This window comes from Ruditapes philippinarum, unplaced genomic scaffold, assembly GCF_026571515.1.
Source record: "Ruditapes philippinarum isolate M1 unplaced genomic scaffold, ASM2657151v2 ctg1810_1_1_1_1, whole genome shotgun sequence".
NCBI lineage: Eukaryota > Metazoa > Mollusca > Bivalvia > Venerida > Veneridae > Ruditapes > Ruditapes philippinarum.
The window spans coordinates 100987-115132 of NW_026864444.1; the positions used below are offsets into that span (position 1 = coordinate 100987).

The 14146-nt window shown below is 31.4% G+C and overlaps 1 protein-coding gene across 1 annotated transcript; it reads left to right on the forward strand.

Annotated features, from left to right (window-relative positions):
- The first annotated feature begins 11005 nt into the window (after positions 1-11005).
- Positions 11006-12900, forward strand: LOC132725570 (uncharacterized). Its single transcript, XM_060710705.1, has 3 exons — positions 11006-11084; positions 11787-11959; positions 12775-12900. Exons 1-3 carry the CDS (start codon positions 11006-11008, stop codon positions 12877-12879), a joined length of 357 nt encoding a protein of 118 aa, XP_060566688.1. The 3' UTR covers positions 12880-12900.
- The last annotated feature ends 1246 nt before the right edge of the window (positions 12901-14146 follow it).

Here is a 14146-nt window from a genome sequence, read left to right on the forward strand (position 1 = left end):
CATGTAAATAACGTTACCAATATCCGGTATTGCAACACAAAATATTTCAAAATGTTGTTATCGTAAATAGTCGTAAAAGGTTTGTCATAAAAAAATGGGTTGGTCATACACGGCGGTAATATTCATATAACGACCAATTAGGATTTCTACATATGTTTGTTTTATCATTCACTTTTTATCTGTAAAACTTTCGTGTGTTTAATTTTCAGTAACTATATACCACGCCTACTAAACGGTGGCTCTTTCACATTTTGGTGATCTGTTTAAATGAGAGCCATCGACACTTCCGTTGCAAAGCCCTCGATGAAAACAAGTCTGAAAGAGGTACGAAATTTTAGTAAAATTATCAATTTAAAAAGATCATGATTGTTTTTCAAAAATCAAAGAATGTCATGCCACGAAATGACGTTGCTAGAACTTTTACCAAATATAACCTTGTGGCTTTTCTTTTCCGAGGAGACACATTTTGAGTGATTTCCCTACCGTAAAGAAAATACAGACCGACTTAATCGTGCATATAGCATTGTCCTAACCTCCTCTTTGGACCAACACAAAAATAACTTACAGAACTTAGTTGAAAACCAAATAATCACATTTTTATTATTGTGATCGAGCCATCGACAAGGTGCTGGCGCCATCGGCAATGTGAATGAGCCTTCGAAAATGTGCTTGAGCCAACAATATCATTCATTTTGTGATAATATGATGGAGTGTAACCGTTATTATACGTAACTGATTAACATATACAATTTCATATGCATCGTATCACTGGGATGACATATTGAAATAAATTACGCGATTTGATTATTCAATTCATTAAAATTGAAGTAAAACCTCTTTGTATTTATAAGATATTAACAAATGAGGCACAAAAAATAGTGTTTTACTTTTAGTCGGTAAAGTTTCAGTTTTTCATTTTGAATTTTATGTAAATCTCAGATGGAATCTCGATATGAATAAGGGGATACAAAAACGATTTTCATGTGATTTGTGTGAAAAAACGTACGCCAATAAGGCCAGGGTAAAATTTCATATAAAAAACTATCATGAGCAGGCGGCGACCAGTACATTATGTGGTTTATGTGATGGGCGATACGCAACACCCTCTTCTCTTAAAAGGCACGTTGAACGTGTACATACACGGAAAGGGGAACTTGTGTGCACAATTGAAGAATGCAATAGTTCATTCTACACAAAGAAAGACAGGACGGACCACATACGGAAAAATGCCTCTTGACTACAGAACTGTTTGGTACAATACTTGCATGTGTGACTCTTCTTTATACTTTTCCGCAACTTTGGAGGTGTCGTTTTAAGTTGCGTTCATAAGCAAAATTTTTCTCACACTTCCCACAATTCAGCTTTGATTTACATGATTTCTCTGATGATTCAAGCTGACGTTATTACATTTAAAAGAAATTTAAGCTATTATTAATATATATTTTTAAAATTCATTTCCAAATTGAAACTGATTTTACATAACGGTAACGCATACTCTCGCCATTTTTAAACGTATAATACTGGTAAAAACTGCTATATATTAGAGAGAAGGAGACATATAATTAATACTTTAAGTCGTTCTACATATTGCCAGTGCAGATGTATTATAATTATGGATAATTAAAAGAATAGAAGAAAATTCATCTCTCCAAACAGAATCAGTACTGTAGTATTTTTTTTTTAAAGAATGAGAGAAAAGGCCAACAATGTAAGGCGACGTTTAAAGACCGTAAACCCCGACATAACCTAGACCTTGGCCGTGAGCAATGACTTTATTAAAGATACCGTACTAAGACTTTACATGTCTTCCAGTGAAGTGGAGATGAAACATAAAAATTTCATTTAGAATTATTGTACATTGTCATGACACATAGACACTAAGTCAAATAAATGGCTCTGAATTGAAGATTGAATACTGCTCAATCTGATTAAAATAAGCACTACATAACGCTCCGCATTTAGATCTAACAGTGACCAATTACGAAGTTATTTCTGGTGGTCTTTCACATAGCCAATCATCGGCGAGCTTTCACAATTTTGAAAGCGATGCGGTTTCTAATTTTTACCCTAGGAAAACCAATACTTAGTAGGAAATTGTCACGATTTCGAGAACAAACTTGCCGTTGCCCATATAGCCGACTGGTAAAGTGGCAAAACAATTTTGCCAATTAAAAATAGACTCTATTATTTCAAGTTAATGTCTTAAAAATTACTTCAAATTTTTTTTTCTAACAAAAAATAACAATTTGTTTAACTTTCACAGATAAAGTTATTTTGATAATTTTTTTAACGCCTAAATAAAGCCGGTTTCATTGCACGGCTAAAAATAGCTTTCTCGGGAAATCGCATTCGGAACTGCCTCGGCTATTATCTTCCTTCGGAAAGGGCCGAAAAGTTGCGACTGGGGAAATCCGAATTGTTAAGAAGGCGAAACATATACGGTCGTAATCAGATCTACATAACAGAAATAGGTAGATCTGAACTTTAGTCAGATTGGAATACTGCTTTACTTAACTACGTGCTAAGATTGAGGGATATGCTGCCATTTCCATTATCACTCATCGAGCCGAATATCGATTTCTCTTTTATACTTGTTTTTCACCTTTTGTTTTTGATCTGCATGGGACAATACAATACAAAAGACGATACTGTTTTATTTTCTTCAATAACGTTTTGAATATTTCAATATTAACTGTATAAAATGTGGAACCCTCTCGTTCAAATTAACACATACCACGATTTTTGTGGGAAAAAGACAGTATTTTATACGGAAATAGAAAACGCTTGTTTGAGCAATCAGGTATTTGTGCGATATGACGAAGAAAAATGAGTATTTTCTCGCAAGAAACATTTTATGTATGGGTTTCTTACTAGAATTAATGTCCTCTACACTATCCAATACAATAATAAAATATTGATCGAAACAGTAACGAGAGAAAATAAAAATGGACCATCTTTTTCACGACGAAGATCAGAAAAAATTACGTTGTGTATTATCAAGTATAATAACATAAAATTTGATTGTATAACGGTATAGTTGTCGATTGGTTAAGAGCAAAAGGGCATGTAATGTAGGTAAAAGTAAATACTCGTTAAACAGACTGGCAAAGCGAATTCCAAGTTTAAACTGCGATGAGTGACATTTTCACAAGAAATCAAAAGACTTAACTATTCATCGACCTTCTGTAGTTGTAGTTGTTTTATAACTGATTTCTTCAGGAACTAGTTCTTCACGATTACTCTTTTTGTCATACAATTCCTATCTTATAGGTTTCTAACATATAATCTGGATGAAACTACAATAATGATAAACATTTGTGTTTTAGTTGTTACTCAATACTTACTGTTCAATCTGTCTTTTTCGATTAGTAACTGGTTTTGAAATGGAAACGAAACAAATCGGATACAAGAATCATAATTGTTTCAATATTCATACTTACAAAGAAATCTTGTAATACAAGACAGTTATCTAAATCATGAAAACAATGTCCACGATAGAGTAGGCGGAGAAAGTTCTGGCTAATTTTGATATTATTTGTTTAAATCCTTTTTATGTAATATGTAATTAATTACTTTTAACCAGAAAGAAAAACTAAGCAATTTTGTTCTTCTAATAAAGGGAAGTAAATTTGTTAAACATATGTTAGGTAAATTTTAGTTGTTATCAGTCTTTATGAAACATGACTTTTAGAAGCACGGAAATGTGGTCATTGTTTAGCTACACCATTAATACATATAAAGATTCCCTAATAATAGACATATGTCGATAAACTATTCCGTTAGGAGACATGGAATTGTGGTTTATTTTTTTTAGCTCTGCCTTGTGCCCTGTCCTGTTTTTCTTTGGAGTCCTCCTGGGCTCCTTGCCGCTGACGCTTGTTGCTGGGTCGGATGGGGGCTGCGTTCATTGAATGCCGCCTTTCCTTGTCGATCTTGTTTATCATATTTTATTTTAATTAAGTTAATCCTTGTCCATGGTGTTAATAACTCTACCTACTATGTTATTAATTATGTGAACTATACATAACTTAAAACTTTCAAATTATACTGTTTTTACTCATTTTCTAAACCATGATCCACGGTAAGACCTAATCTGTTTTTCGTATACAGTCTTCGTTTAGGTTTTTCTAGCTGGGGACACAGTGGTGACAAGGATGAGAAAATAACAGTATATAAATGAATGTTAAAACTATCTCACAAAACCATCTGTTTATAAATATCATATAATATAATTATTAAACCAACGTATTACAATGTTCTCCTAACAAATATTTATATAATCGCATTTCAAAATTATATCATAAATGTAATGTGAAAATTTTGAAACTGTATAATTTCACATGTTTCCTTTTTTTTAGTTTTTTAATGATCTTCTTTATATATTTGTATGACTATGAATAATTGTTTGATTGTATGTATGACTTTTCAATAAATGGGGTTTCACATTTTTGGACCCGAAGCTGAAAAAATCATGAAAACAAAAGTGATGAGTCATCCATTTATGCACATGTATTAACATGTTTGCATTTCAATCCAAAGATGTAGTCACTTCCGTCCAATTAGACCTGACAACTGGGAGATCGCAGATAAATTTGCTGCTACCATGTTTAGAACTTGATAAGATTGACATCGACAACCAGATCCAATAAAGCCACACCTTTTCTTGCCATACTCTACAGGAGCACTCCTTGCACATCGTCCTAACCCGTCAATGAACGGTGCTGTGTCCTTGCAGATTATTCTCCCGGCAACGACGACTTTCTGGCATAGCTGTCCATTAACACTGACGACAACAAGAAGTATGAGAGTTAAACTTTTATTTCTGTGAAGAGGGTAGCAAATCATGTTGCGATTTCTCCTGTTCTTATAAGTCTGGAAATAATAAATTTGCTGTCACAATGTTGTTAAAACTTGCTTAAAAACAAAGAAGATAAAAATAGTGTAAAATTGTTAACAATAAAATGGATAATAATGAAAGAACATCGTTTTACAATAGAAAAAGGAAATCGTTGGTATAAGTTAGTATGAAATATCATTTTTTCGAAAGAAATCTTAAAATGATACATACATATTTCCGCAAAACAAACGTAACCGTTGCAATAATTTTCAATTATTTCATAAATAGAACCGTATATTGTTGCTAAATCCGTTAATGACGTCATAAGCGATTTCAACACATTCTCCATATCTTATCATTAATGTCAAGACAAATGTCAAATCCGCTGCAATGTTATCTGAATTTTACATTTCAGACTTACCATTCTTTCTGATATTAAACAGGATAAAATTATTATTTCAGTCCAAGAGAAAAACATGCCCCAGATATTGAAAAACAAGATCAACAAGGAAGCATGGCATTTAATGAACGTATCCCCCGCCACAGGACTACCAGTAGCAACCCAGCAGAACGCTAAACAGGACAGGGCACATGGGCAAAACCCAAACGGGATAAACATTCATAATGGATAGTCTTGACAACTCGATTTTGGAAATTCAACATGTTAAAGATAAGCTGCTTGTAAGTGCCTTGCTTTCGTAGCTGGAATGTACCTGTGGCTGCATACTGTGAATATTGCATTGTCTTGTTTATCTATTTTCTTATAATTTTTTGTCTGTAAAATAACGTTATTATTACGGATATTGTTTTGAAACTGTTATTGAATGATGTGTTAAGTATTTGTCTAAAATCAGCTCAATCCTTATATGAATCAAGTCTTGTATATATTGGTACCTGATAACCCGCATAAACGACAAATGACGTTCAGATAAATTTTACATAATTTCCAGATTTTTATTCTCACAACAGCAGGTTCCGGTTTTCTCTTTCTTTTTAAGCTTAAATGCATGTATGATACTGCTTTCATCACTTCAGAGTTGCTATTATTTTGTTTGGTTTCGGGATCATTGATTGCACTTTTCGCGTGTTTAAGATTGAGAACTCCTTACGACTGTGCTAGTGGGCACGGAAGATGTTGCATATTTAATCATCTCTAAAGAACAGACGCAATCAAATTAGAGCCTGTAAATTTCACTTAAAAAAACAAAACATTGTTTTCATTGTTATCGAGGATAATGATTTGCAATTAAATATTCCTTCTACTTAGATAAGTTTCAATTTCAAAACCAATAACTTATTGAAAAAAGACAGATGAAACAATATTACAACTCAAACACAAATGTTTATCATTATTGTAATTTCATTCAAAGTATATGTTTATTCCAAATGTTATGTAAAAATCTTTAAGATAGGAATTGTATGACAAAAAGAGTCATCTTTAAGAACTAGTTCATGAAGAAATTAGTTTTCAAACAACTACAACTATAGACGGTCTATGAATAGTTAAGACTTCTTGTGAAATATGCCACTCATTACCGTTTAAACTTGGAATTTGCTTAGCTTATCTGTGTAACGAATATTTACTTTTACCTACATTTCATTCCTTTTTGCTCTAAACCAAACCAGAACTATACCGTTATATAACCAAATTTCATGTTATTATACTTGATACATGTAATACACAACGTGACATTTTGTGATCTTCGTCGTGAAAAAGTTGGTCAAGATCAATTTTTAGTTTATTATATAATCTATAAATAGCTTTGAAATGCCTTTCCTTGATTGGCTAACATGCAGTTTTTTGTAAAAAATAGCAGGTCAATATCACTGTTTTTTTCCTAAAATAGATTGTCAGAGGATTTTCACCTTTTTTTTCTTCTTGAAAAAAACGTTGAGTGATGTGTAAATAAGAGTCAAAATAGTCTATTTTAGTTATATTCTATTTAAGTCTTTACATTTTTAAGAACAATAGGGATTAGCATGCCAATGCGCTCATTTAAAAGAAAGGGTCAAATTAAGGAAAAGTGGACAAGCTGAAAAAATAATGATATCCGTCGTATGCAATGGCAGATTTGAAAAGCCATATAAAAGCTATTTATAAATTAAATAATACAACAGATATGTACTTTTTAGCTATCCTCTCGGTCAATGTTAATTTTTACAGCACATATCACATCATATTCAACACCTAAAAAGTCCATGTTTGAATAATATTATATTTAATAGTGTAGAGAACCCTTATTCTAGTAAGAAACCTATACATACGAGTACAATATTTTTAGCGGAATATACTCATTTTTTTTCGTCATACCGCACGAATACATAATGGCTCAAACAAGCGTTTTCTATTTCCGTTTAAAATACTGTCTTTCCCCAAAACAATCTTGGTATGTGTTATCTAAAATGAGAGGGTTCCACATTTTATACAGTTAAAAATGAAATAGTTTAAAAAATGAAATAATTTAAACTTTATTAAAGAAAATAAAACGTGAATCGTCCTTTCTATTGTATTGCCCCACGCAGATCAAAAACAAAAGGTGAAGAAAAAAACACTGAAAGAAAAGTATAAGAGTGGAATTTACATAATCGACTTGATTTAGACTGAGAGTGATTATGGAAAAGGCAACATATCCCTCAATCTAAGCACCGGCTTAAGCAGTATCCAATTTTAAACTCAAATAGGGACATTGATTTTAATTAGTGTCTTTTTGTCAAGATAATGTAGAATAATTCTAAATGACATTTTTATAGTTCATTTTCATATGTAAAGTCTTAATACGATACATTTAAATAAGTCATTTACGTACTCACGTGATATTTTTGCATAACATTAAAATCAATGCATTCATTGTTGTTTTTTATAACTTAACCATGCTCAATATATTTGAAAAACCAAAAAAACCAACAATAATGAAATAAAATTAAAAAATAAATAAATAAATAAACGAAATAAATTTTAAAAAAAAATGCATAAACTTAACAGTATACACGGAATACTCATTTATCTATAATTCACTATAATCATAGTTTACAAACATTTTGAAATAGGATATAAGTCTGAGACTGATGCTTATGCTAAACTGTTCCTATATACGATCACATATCGTTCACACATAAATGCCCTAGAGAAAGTATAAAAATTTAACAGCATGAATATTTTCGAATAAAAACGAATGTTATCAGTAAGAAACAGAACATTGTTTAGTCTCATAAAATGAGAGGATTCAACGACATTTTCAATCGAGTTTTAAGGTACACCTGAAGTGTCCCTCTGTGTATAATTTTGGGAGAGAACGGGTACTGTAGAAAGAACTACGACCTTCAATAAGATAGCAAGTTAGCATGAAAACATCTAAAGCCACTGGAGGCGTTAGAACCCACGGCAGTGAGGGACAAATAGTTTTTTTTAGTCAGTTTGATCAACTACTTGCCAGCGTTATTCCCTAGTACACGTATGTGGTATTTTTAATTAGTTTGTACATTATTATGTATTGATCCCCCGAAAGAATTGTTTCACTCCGCTTATCACAGCCCAGGTAAAACATAATCAGGATTTTTTTTAGCAAATGCAATACGTAGTGTCCTCGACAGAACTTCAGATCTAGTCCTTGAGCATGTCCTACCAAAGGAGTAATGCATTTTCTCTTATTATCCATTAAATGATGTTGGAAAGATAAAGTTGTTCATTCAGATGAATTTGCATTCGATTAATTCAATCATTAATATACAATTATCGTTTAGAGTATAAGACAATTAACGTAAAATATTATACAAGTCTGACACAACTTCGTAATACTCAGATATTAAACATCATTTTAATGTGTTTTCCTTTTTAAATGAAAGTTCATAATGCTAATTTTAAATATTTTCTGAAATGAACAATTTATCTCCAGCACTTACTACTGCATATAATCAAGAGTAAAAAAGATCAACAGTTATTGGTTAGCACCCTTGTGAAGGTTCGGTGTCCTGCTGAGTATCGCGACGGTGTGGCTGGGTTATGTTGGGGTTTACGTTCTTTAAACGTCGCCTGACATTGTTGGCCTTTAATTTTTTCTATACGTTTCTGTTTGGAGAAATGAATTTTCTTTTTTTCTTTTAATTAAACATCTGCACTGGCAATATGTAGAACGACTTGAAGTCTTAATTATATGTCTCCTTTTCTCTAATATATATATAGCAATTGTTACCAGTTTAATGCGTTTATAAATGGCAAGAGTATACTTTACCGTTATGTAAAAACAGTTGCAATTTGGAAATAAATTTTAAAAATATATATTAATGTTAGCTTAAATTTCTTTTGTATGTATTAAAGCTAGCTTGAGTCTTTCAGCGAAATCATAAGTCAAGAAAAAATAATTTTCCGCTCTAATTGGTTGAAAGTTCACGTTATTATTAACTACCATCAGTGCACTGTGTGTACGAAACATTCCGCCGTATATAGTTACTTAAAATTTTACACATGAAAGTTTTACATGATAAAACAAACATGTGTAGAAATCCTAAGTGGTCGTAATATCAATATTCCTGCCGCGTATGACCAACCCATTTTTTTATGACAAACCTTTTACGACTATTTACGATAACAACATTTTGATATATTTTGTGTTGCAATACCGGATATTAGTAAAATTATTTACATGTAAAACGACAAGATAACACATAAACATGTTTACAGTTAAATCAGGACACAATTAAATGAACGCTTGAAGTATACACTATCATCTCACTTACAAGTTTTAAAAGATAATAAAAGTACAGCAAAGCTTTTATTAGAGAAGATTCGTTTGAATAATAAATCTAAAATGTTGTAATGTGGCGGATGGTTTTTTGGCGGCTGTTGATAGTTTCCAAGGGTTTGGGGTACTTTTGAGTAATTTTTCTATTAAAAAACGTTTTTAGTTCTTTGAGTAATTTCAATACCTTTTAAATTATGATAAAAATTCATGAAAACCTTTAAAAAAATTCATTTTAATTTAGCTCATTTTTAAACAAGAAAACGAAAATAATTGTTGGTTTTTTGTGGTAAAACACCCAATATTAGCATAATTTATAAAAATTTTGCGGGTTTAAACACTAAAATTTAAAGTTTTTAGATATCAAAAAATGTTCTTAATCAAATGGTTTTAAATGAATTTGGGGGGCAATGGAACTTGTTCAAAATTTTTCAAAAATTAAAAACAAAAAAAATGAAACAAATTTGATATTCCATATCCCCAAAATAAATAATTTTAAATTTTTTTTATAAAATGATACGGTATTAATAAATATTAAAATAATTTTTTTATGGAATAACATACCCTTTCCATTAAGAACAAATGTATGTACTTTGATATTTTAAAGCAAGCTGATCATTTCTTACTTTATTGACTATATTTTACAGTTGTTCTGCCTATCTCTCCATCCCGTGGTGAAAAGGGGGCACTTAAGATGGTTTTAAAATCTTTTCATGCAGTTTTGGAATCAATCATGGTAAAAACCCGCCTAAATACAACAGGGAGTTTGAATATCCGCCGCCATTTTGGCGCAAAAACAGAACTATTCAATGGCTTCAAAAAGTGGCATTACTATGGAATAACCAGTAGGTTTAATTTACCCTTTTTACCACGCCACCCCACCTGTTCGAGGTGAAGAAGGTTACCCCACTACCCCCCCCCCGACCCAAAAGTGACGGGAGATTACTGGGTTATTGTGTATGTAAATAGTGTTTTAATTCCAAACAGTAAGCGATATTTAAAACAACGATTTTTTAAATTTCCAGGGTTTCTGAAATCTCTTCAAACAATAGGCTAGTTAAAAAAATCGTCAGTTTTTTTATAATGTTATTTTCCCATTTTAATTTTAAAATCCCAAAATCCAAAAAAAGTTTTGAAATATAGGAAAAAGCTTTGATAATGTTTTTTTTTGTTATTACATTTTATATTGTTTTTTTTTACTCCCAATTTAAACTAATTAACGAATCGTTTTTAATTAAAATGTGATTTATCATTTTTTGGTTTCCCAAATTTTGCTATAAAAAAGTTTTAGAGAAAATTTTCGTGCCATCAATGCCCTTAAATTTAAAACCCCCCTCTGGGCCCGACGGATTTGGGTAACCAAATTTAAAAATGGACACAATAATGAACCCGGCATTTCATGGGGAATTTGCAAAGATCTAAAATAAATAGAATGGGTTTAAAAAAAGATGGGAACTATACATGCTCGGACGACAGTGGTGACAATAACACTGTGGAAGTTGATGTTCAATGTACGTAATTCTACGAAGTCCCTAAATAACCATTATACACAACGAAATAATCTTGAATTATGTTTGTCAAGATGATTTCTTTTTTTATTTAATGGGAATTAATTTTCGAGTTTCAAATTTAAATAGAGATAATAATAGTAAACCTGATTTCGTTTTAACATAATAATATTGGCATAAAATACATGTGAAATAAAACAAGTGAGTGTGTTACTGTATAATATCATTTTAATGTTTATAATGCCTTATACTTTACTAGCTCTAAATTTTGAAATTATGAGCGTTAGTTAATAAAGGATGCGCGTCGAATCAATTTCTTGTCTAGCTAAGAAAACGTTTACTTTTGTATTTGTTGACTTCATTGCAAACAATTAACGATTAACATGTGGTTTGTTTCTTGAAATTTGTATATGATTGACACACTTGTGTTTGATATTATTTTCTAGACAGAATTCTAGTTCTAGACGATAACAGATGGGCTTCTTGCAAACGTTCTACCCTTTCAGATTCAATATTTTGTGTTCTTAACCTTTATAGATATCATTGAAATGACGACATTTTTACAATTTAATCACACCCCATTGTAAATTATTATTACATATACATTTAACACTTACCATAATACAAGTAATTCTAAACCAAGAGTATAACAAAACATCCTTCAAATCTGATTTCAAACTATTTTATTTGTCTTTACTTTTTCAGATTTTCACTCCTCGACACATTTTACAACAGCCACCGTTCACAACTCAACAACCATTTTAACATGCAGGTGTTACGCTAATCCTTCATGTAAAATTGTGCCGCACATTATAACTACTTATAGAGAAGGACAAGATAATCACGACTCGGTTACCACATTTACTGAGTGCAAAGCTGTAAGTAACACAATTTACTTTTACATTGACATTTATCATAAGGGATATCAACTTTTGTAAATAACTGAACGCAGTGATTTTAAAATAATTATAACGGCTGTGATACATTATTTTAGCCATAAAAATACAATTTACAAAAATTGTTTATTTAGATCCTCTGATATAATGCTTTCAGTTTATAAGATTATTTATTAAAGATTATTATGTCCATTTGCTTTCAAATTGTAAGATAAAAATTAATGTTTGTTAAAGTCCAAATTGCGACGATATTTAAAAAGAAATGAAATCCTTAAGAACCAAAATAAAAATGTTGACGGCTTGATTTGGTTGAGTCTGATCATGAACGGTAATGGAAGTGAAAGCTTGATATGCTAATATAAAACAAAGAATTACATTATAGCAAACGCCCTACATGCAATTCTCAAAACGTCGATTGTTTCTAAAGTCAATACATTACTTTCTATTTTATGGTTTTAGTAAAGGATCATGACCATTTTGTTTTAGCGCTTCGTCTAGTTATTCATGTTTCTTTTGTTAAGAACTTTAGAATACAATCTTTTGTATATATTCTTGGATGTAAATTTCGATTATCATATATCTCTAAGATGTAAGTAAAAATATAATAGTTAGAGCCTCGCTCAGATATTTCTCCGTAACCATTGTGTATAATGGTCATTTGCTTCTCACTGTAAAATCAATAACCATGTGTGATTAGTAACTGGCTCACCAACGAAAAAGTAAGTTTACTGGTTAGTTATCCGGTTAGGTGGAGCGACCACAGATATATGATTTATATATTGAAGAATTGTTTACAGGATCCGCTTCGAGAAAAACAAAGGAAATGTACTAGAGTTATCTCAGTGATGCATGTTTACAAGGAGGACAATGGTAAAGAGATGAGCTGTATATTTCAAATATAAGAATGTGACAGACTATCTTATCATGTATCCAAAGTAAAAGTTTTTATGTAAGTGTATAAACAGTTACAGGGATTATTTATTATCAAATTTGGTTATACTAGTCAATATTTACTAATATTTGACCCGTGTTTCTGTTCTGTATTAAGTCCGGAAGACATTTATAAGCAAAGTAATGTTTACCCAAAAGAATAAAATTAATAAACATTCTTATTCAATAAAATAATGTACACATAAATAAAGTATATGATACTTCTTTTCTTACTTTAAATCCAATTTGGTTTAAACAATATTTATTTAAGCTCGATTGCGAAACAAGTTCTTGCAACTAATTTCAATCACTTGCGAGTCCGCTTCCTGGAACCAACCGGTACTGGTGTCATATGAAGAAACATTGTCGTGACTCGAGTAGGGCTCGAACCAATGATCTCTGGGTTGAGAGGCAGACACCTCAGATCCAATTTACTCTCAAAGCATTATATTTCCATCGCAAGAACACAAATAAAACATTTGCATTTTGATTTTGGGGAATCGACACTTGGCATATAAAATACTCGTCCCTTGTCTTAAAATTACAAACTAGAGATGGAAATTACTCGCGACGTGAATCTGTTTTATTGACAGGACTTGCTTTAAACTAGGAACAGTCAAACAATGTATATATGAGTTCAATTTAAAAAAAATGCAACTTAATTTTACTATTACAGTTCCACCAAACACTTGTTAACATCTCGGCAGAAATGGTTGATTCTAAATTAACGTTAAACTGTTCCACGGACTCTTCTAAGCCGGTGTCTTCATTTACATGGCGAAGGGGGTATCAGTCCTAAAGCCTTTGTAAATGATGTAATAGTGAGTGTTTACAATGAATATACAAGGGATGCTGAATACAATGGTAAAAATATAACTCAAGCTATTGGCAAATTGATCCAAAGCATATAGACATTGGAGGACCATATTCTGCTGTGCCCGCTATCAAACTCAACAAATATGTGATTCTATGAGCCTGAACTCTTTTCAGATATGTAAGTACAATTTTTTTTAAGCGTATTACCTCCTTAGGCGCAAAGTTGTTTTGTCACATTTTTAAATATACATGTATTGGAGGACTAATTAATTCAGAAAACAACCTTACACAGTATGAAGCTAGACATAAAAATAATTCAGTTTATATAGTCTGTGAAAATTACAATTATGCTCTATACTATGGTTTGTTCAAACATGACTTTGTTGTTCCAGTAGATATCATAACTTCAAAATGTTTTAAAAA

Coding starts and splice junctions, on each gene's coding strand:
- LOC132725570 (XM_060710705.1), top strand. CDS start 11,006: ATGGGTTTAAAAAAAGATGGGAACTATACATGCTCGGACGACAGTGGT. Junction 11,085..11,786: donor TGTGGAAGTTGATGTTCAAT/GTACGTAATTCT, acceptor TTACTTTTTCAG/ATTTTCACTCCTCGACACAT. Junction 11,960..12,774: donor CATTTACTGAGTGCAAAGCT/GTAAGTAACACA, acceptor AATTGTTTACAG/GATCCGCTTCGAGAAAAACA.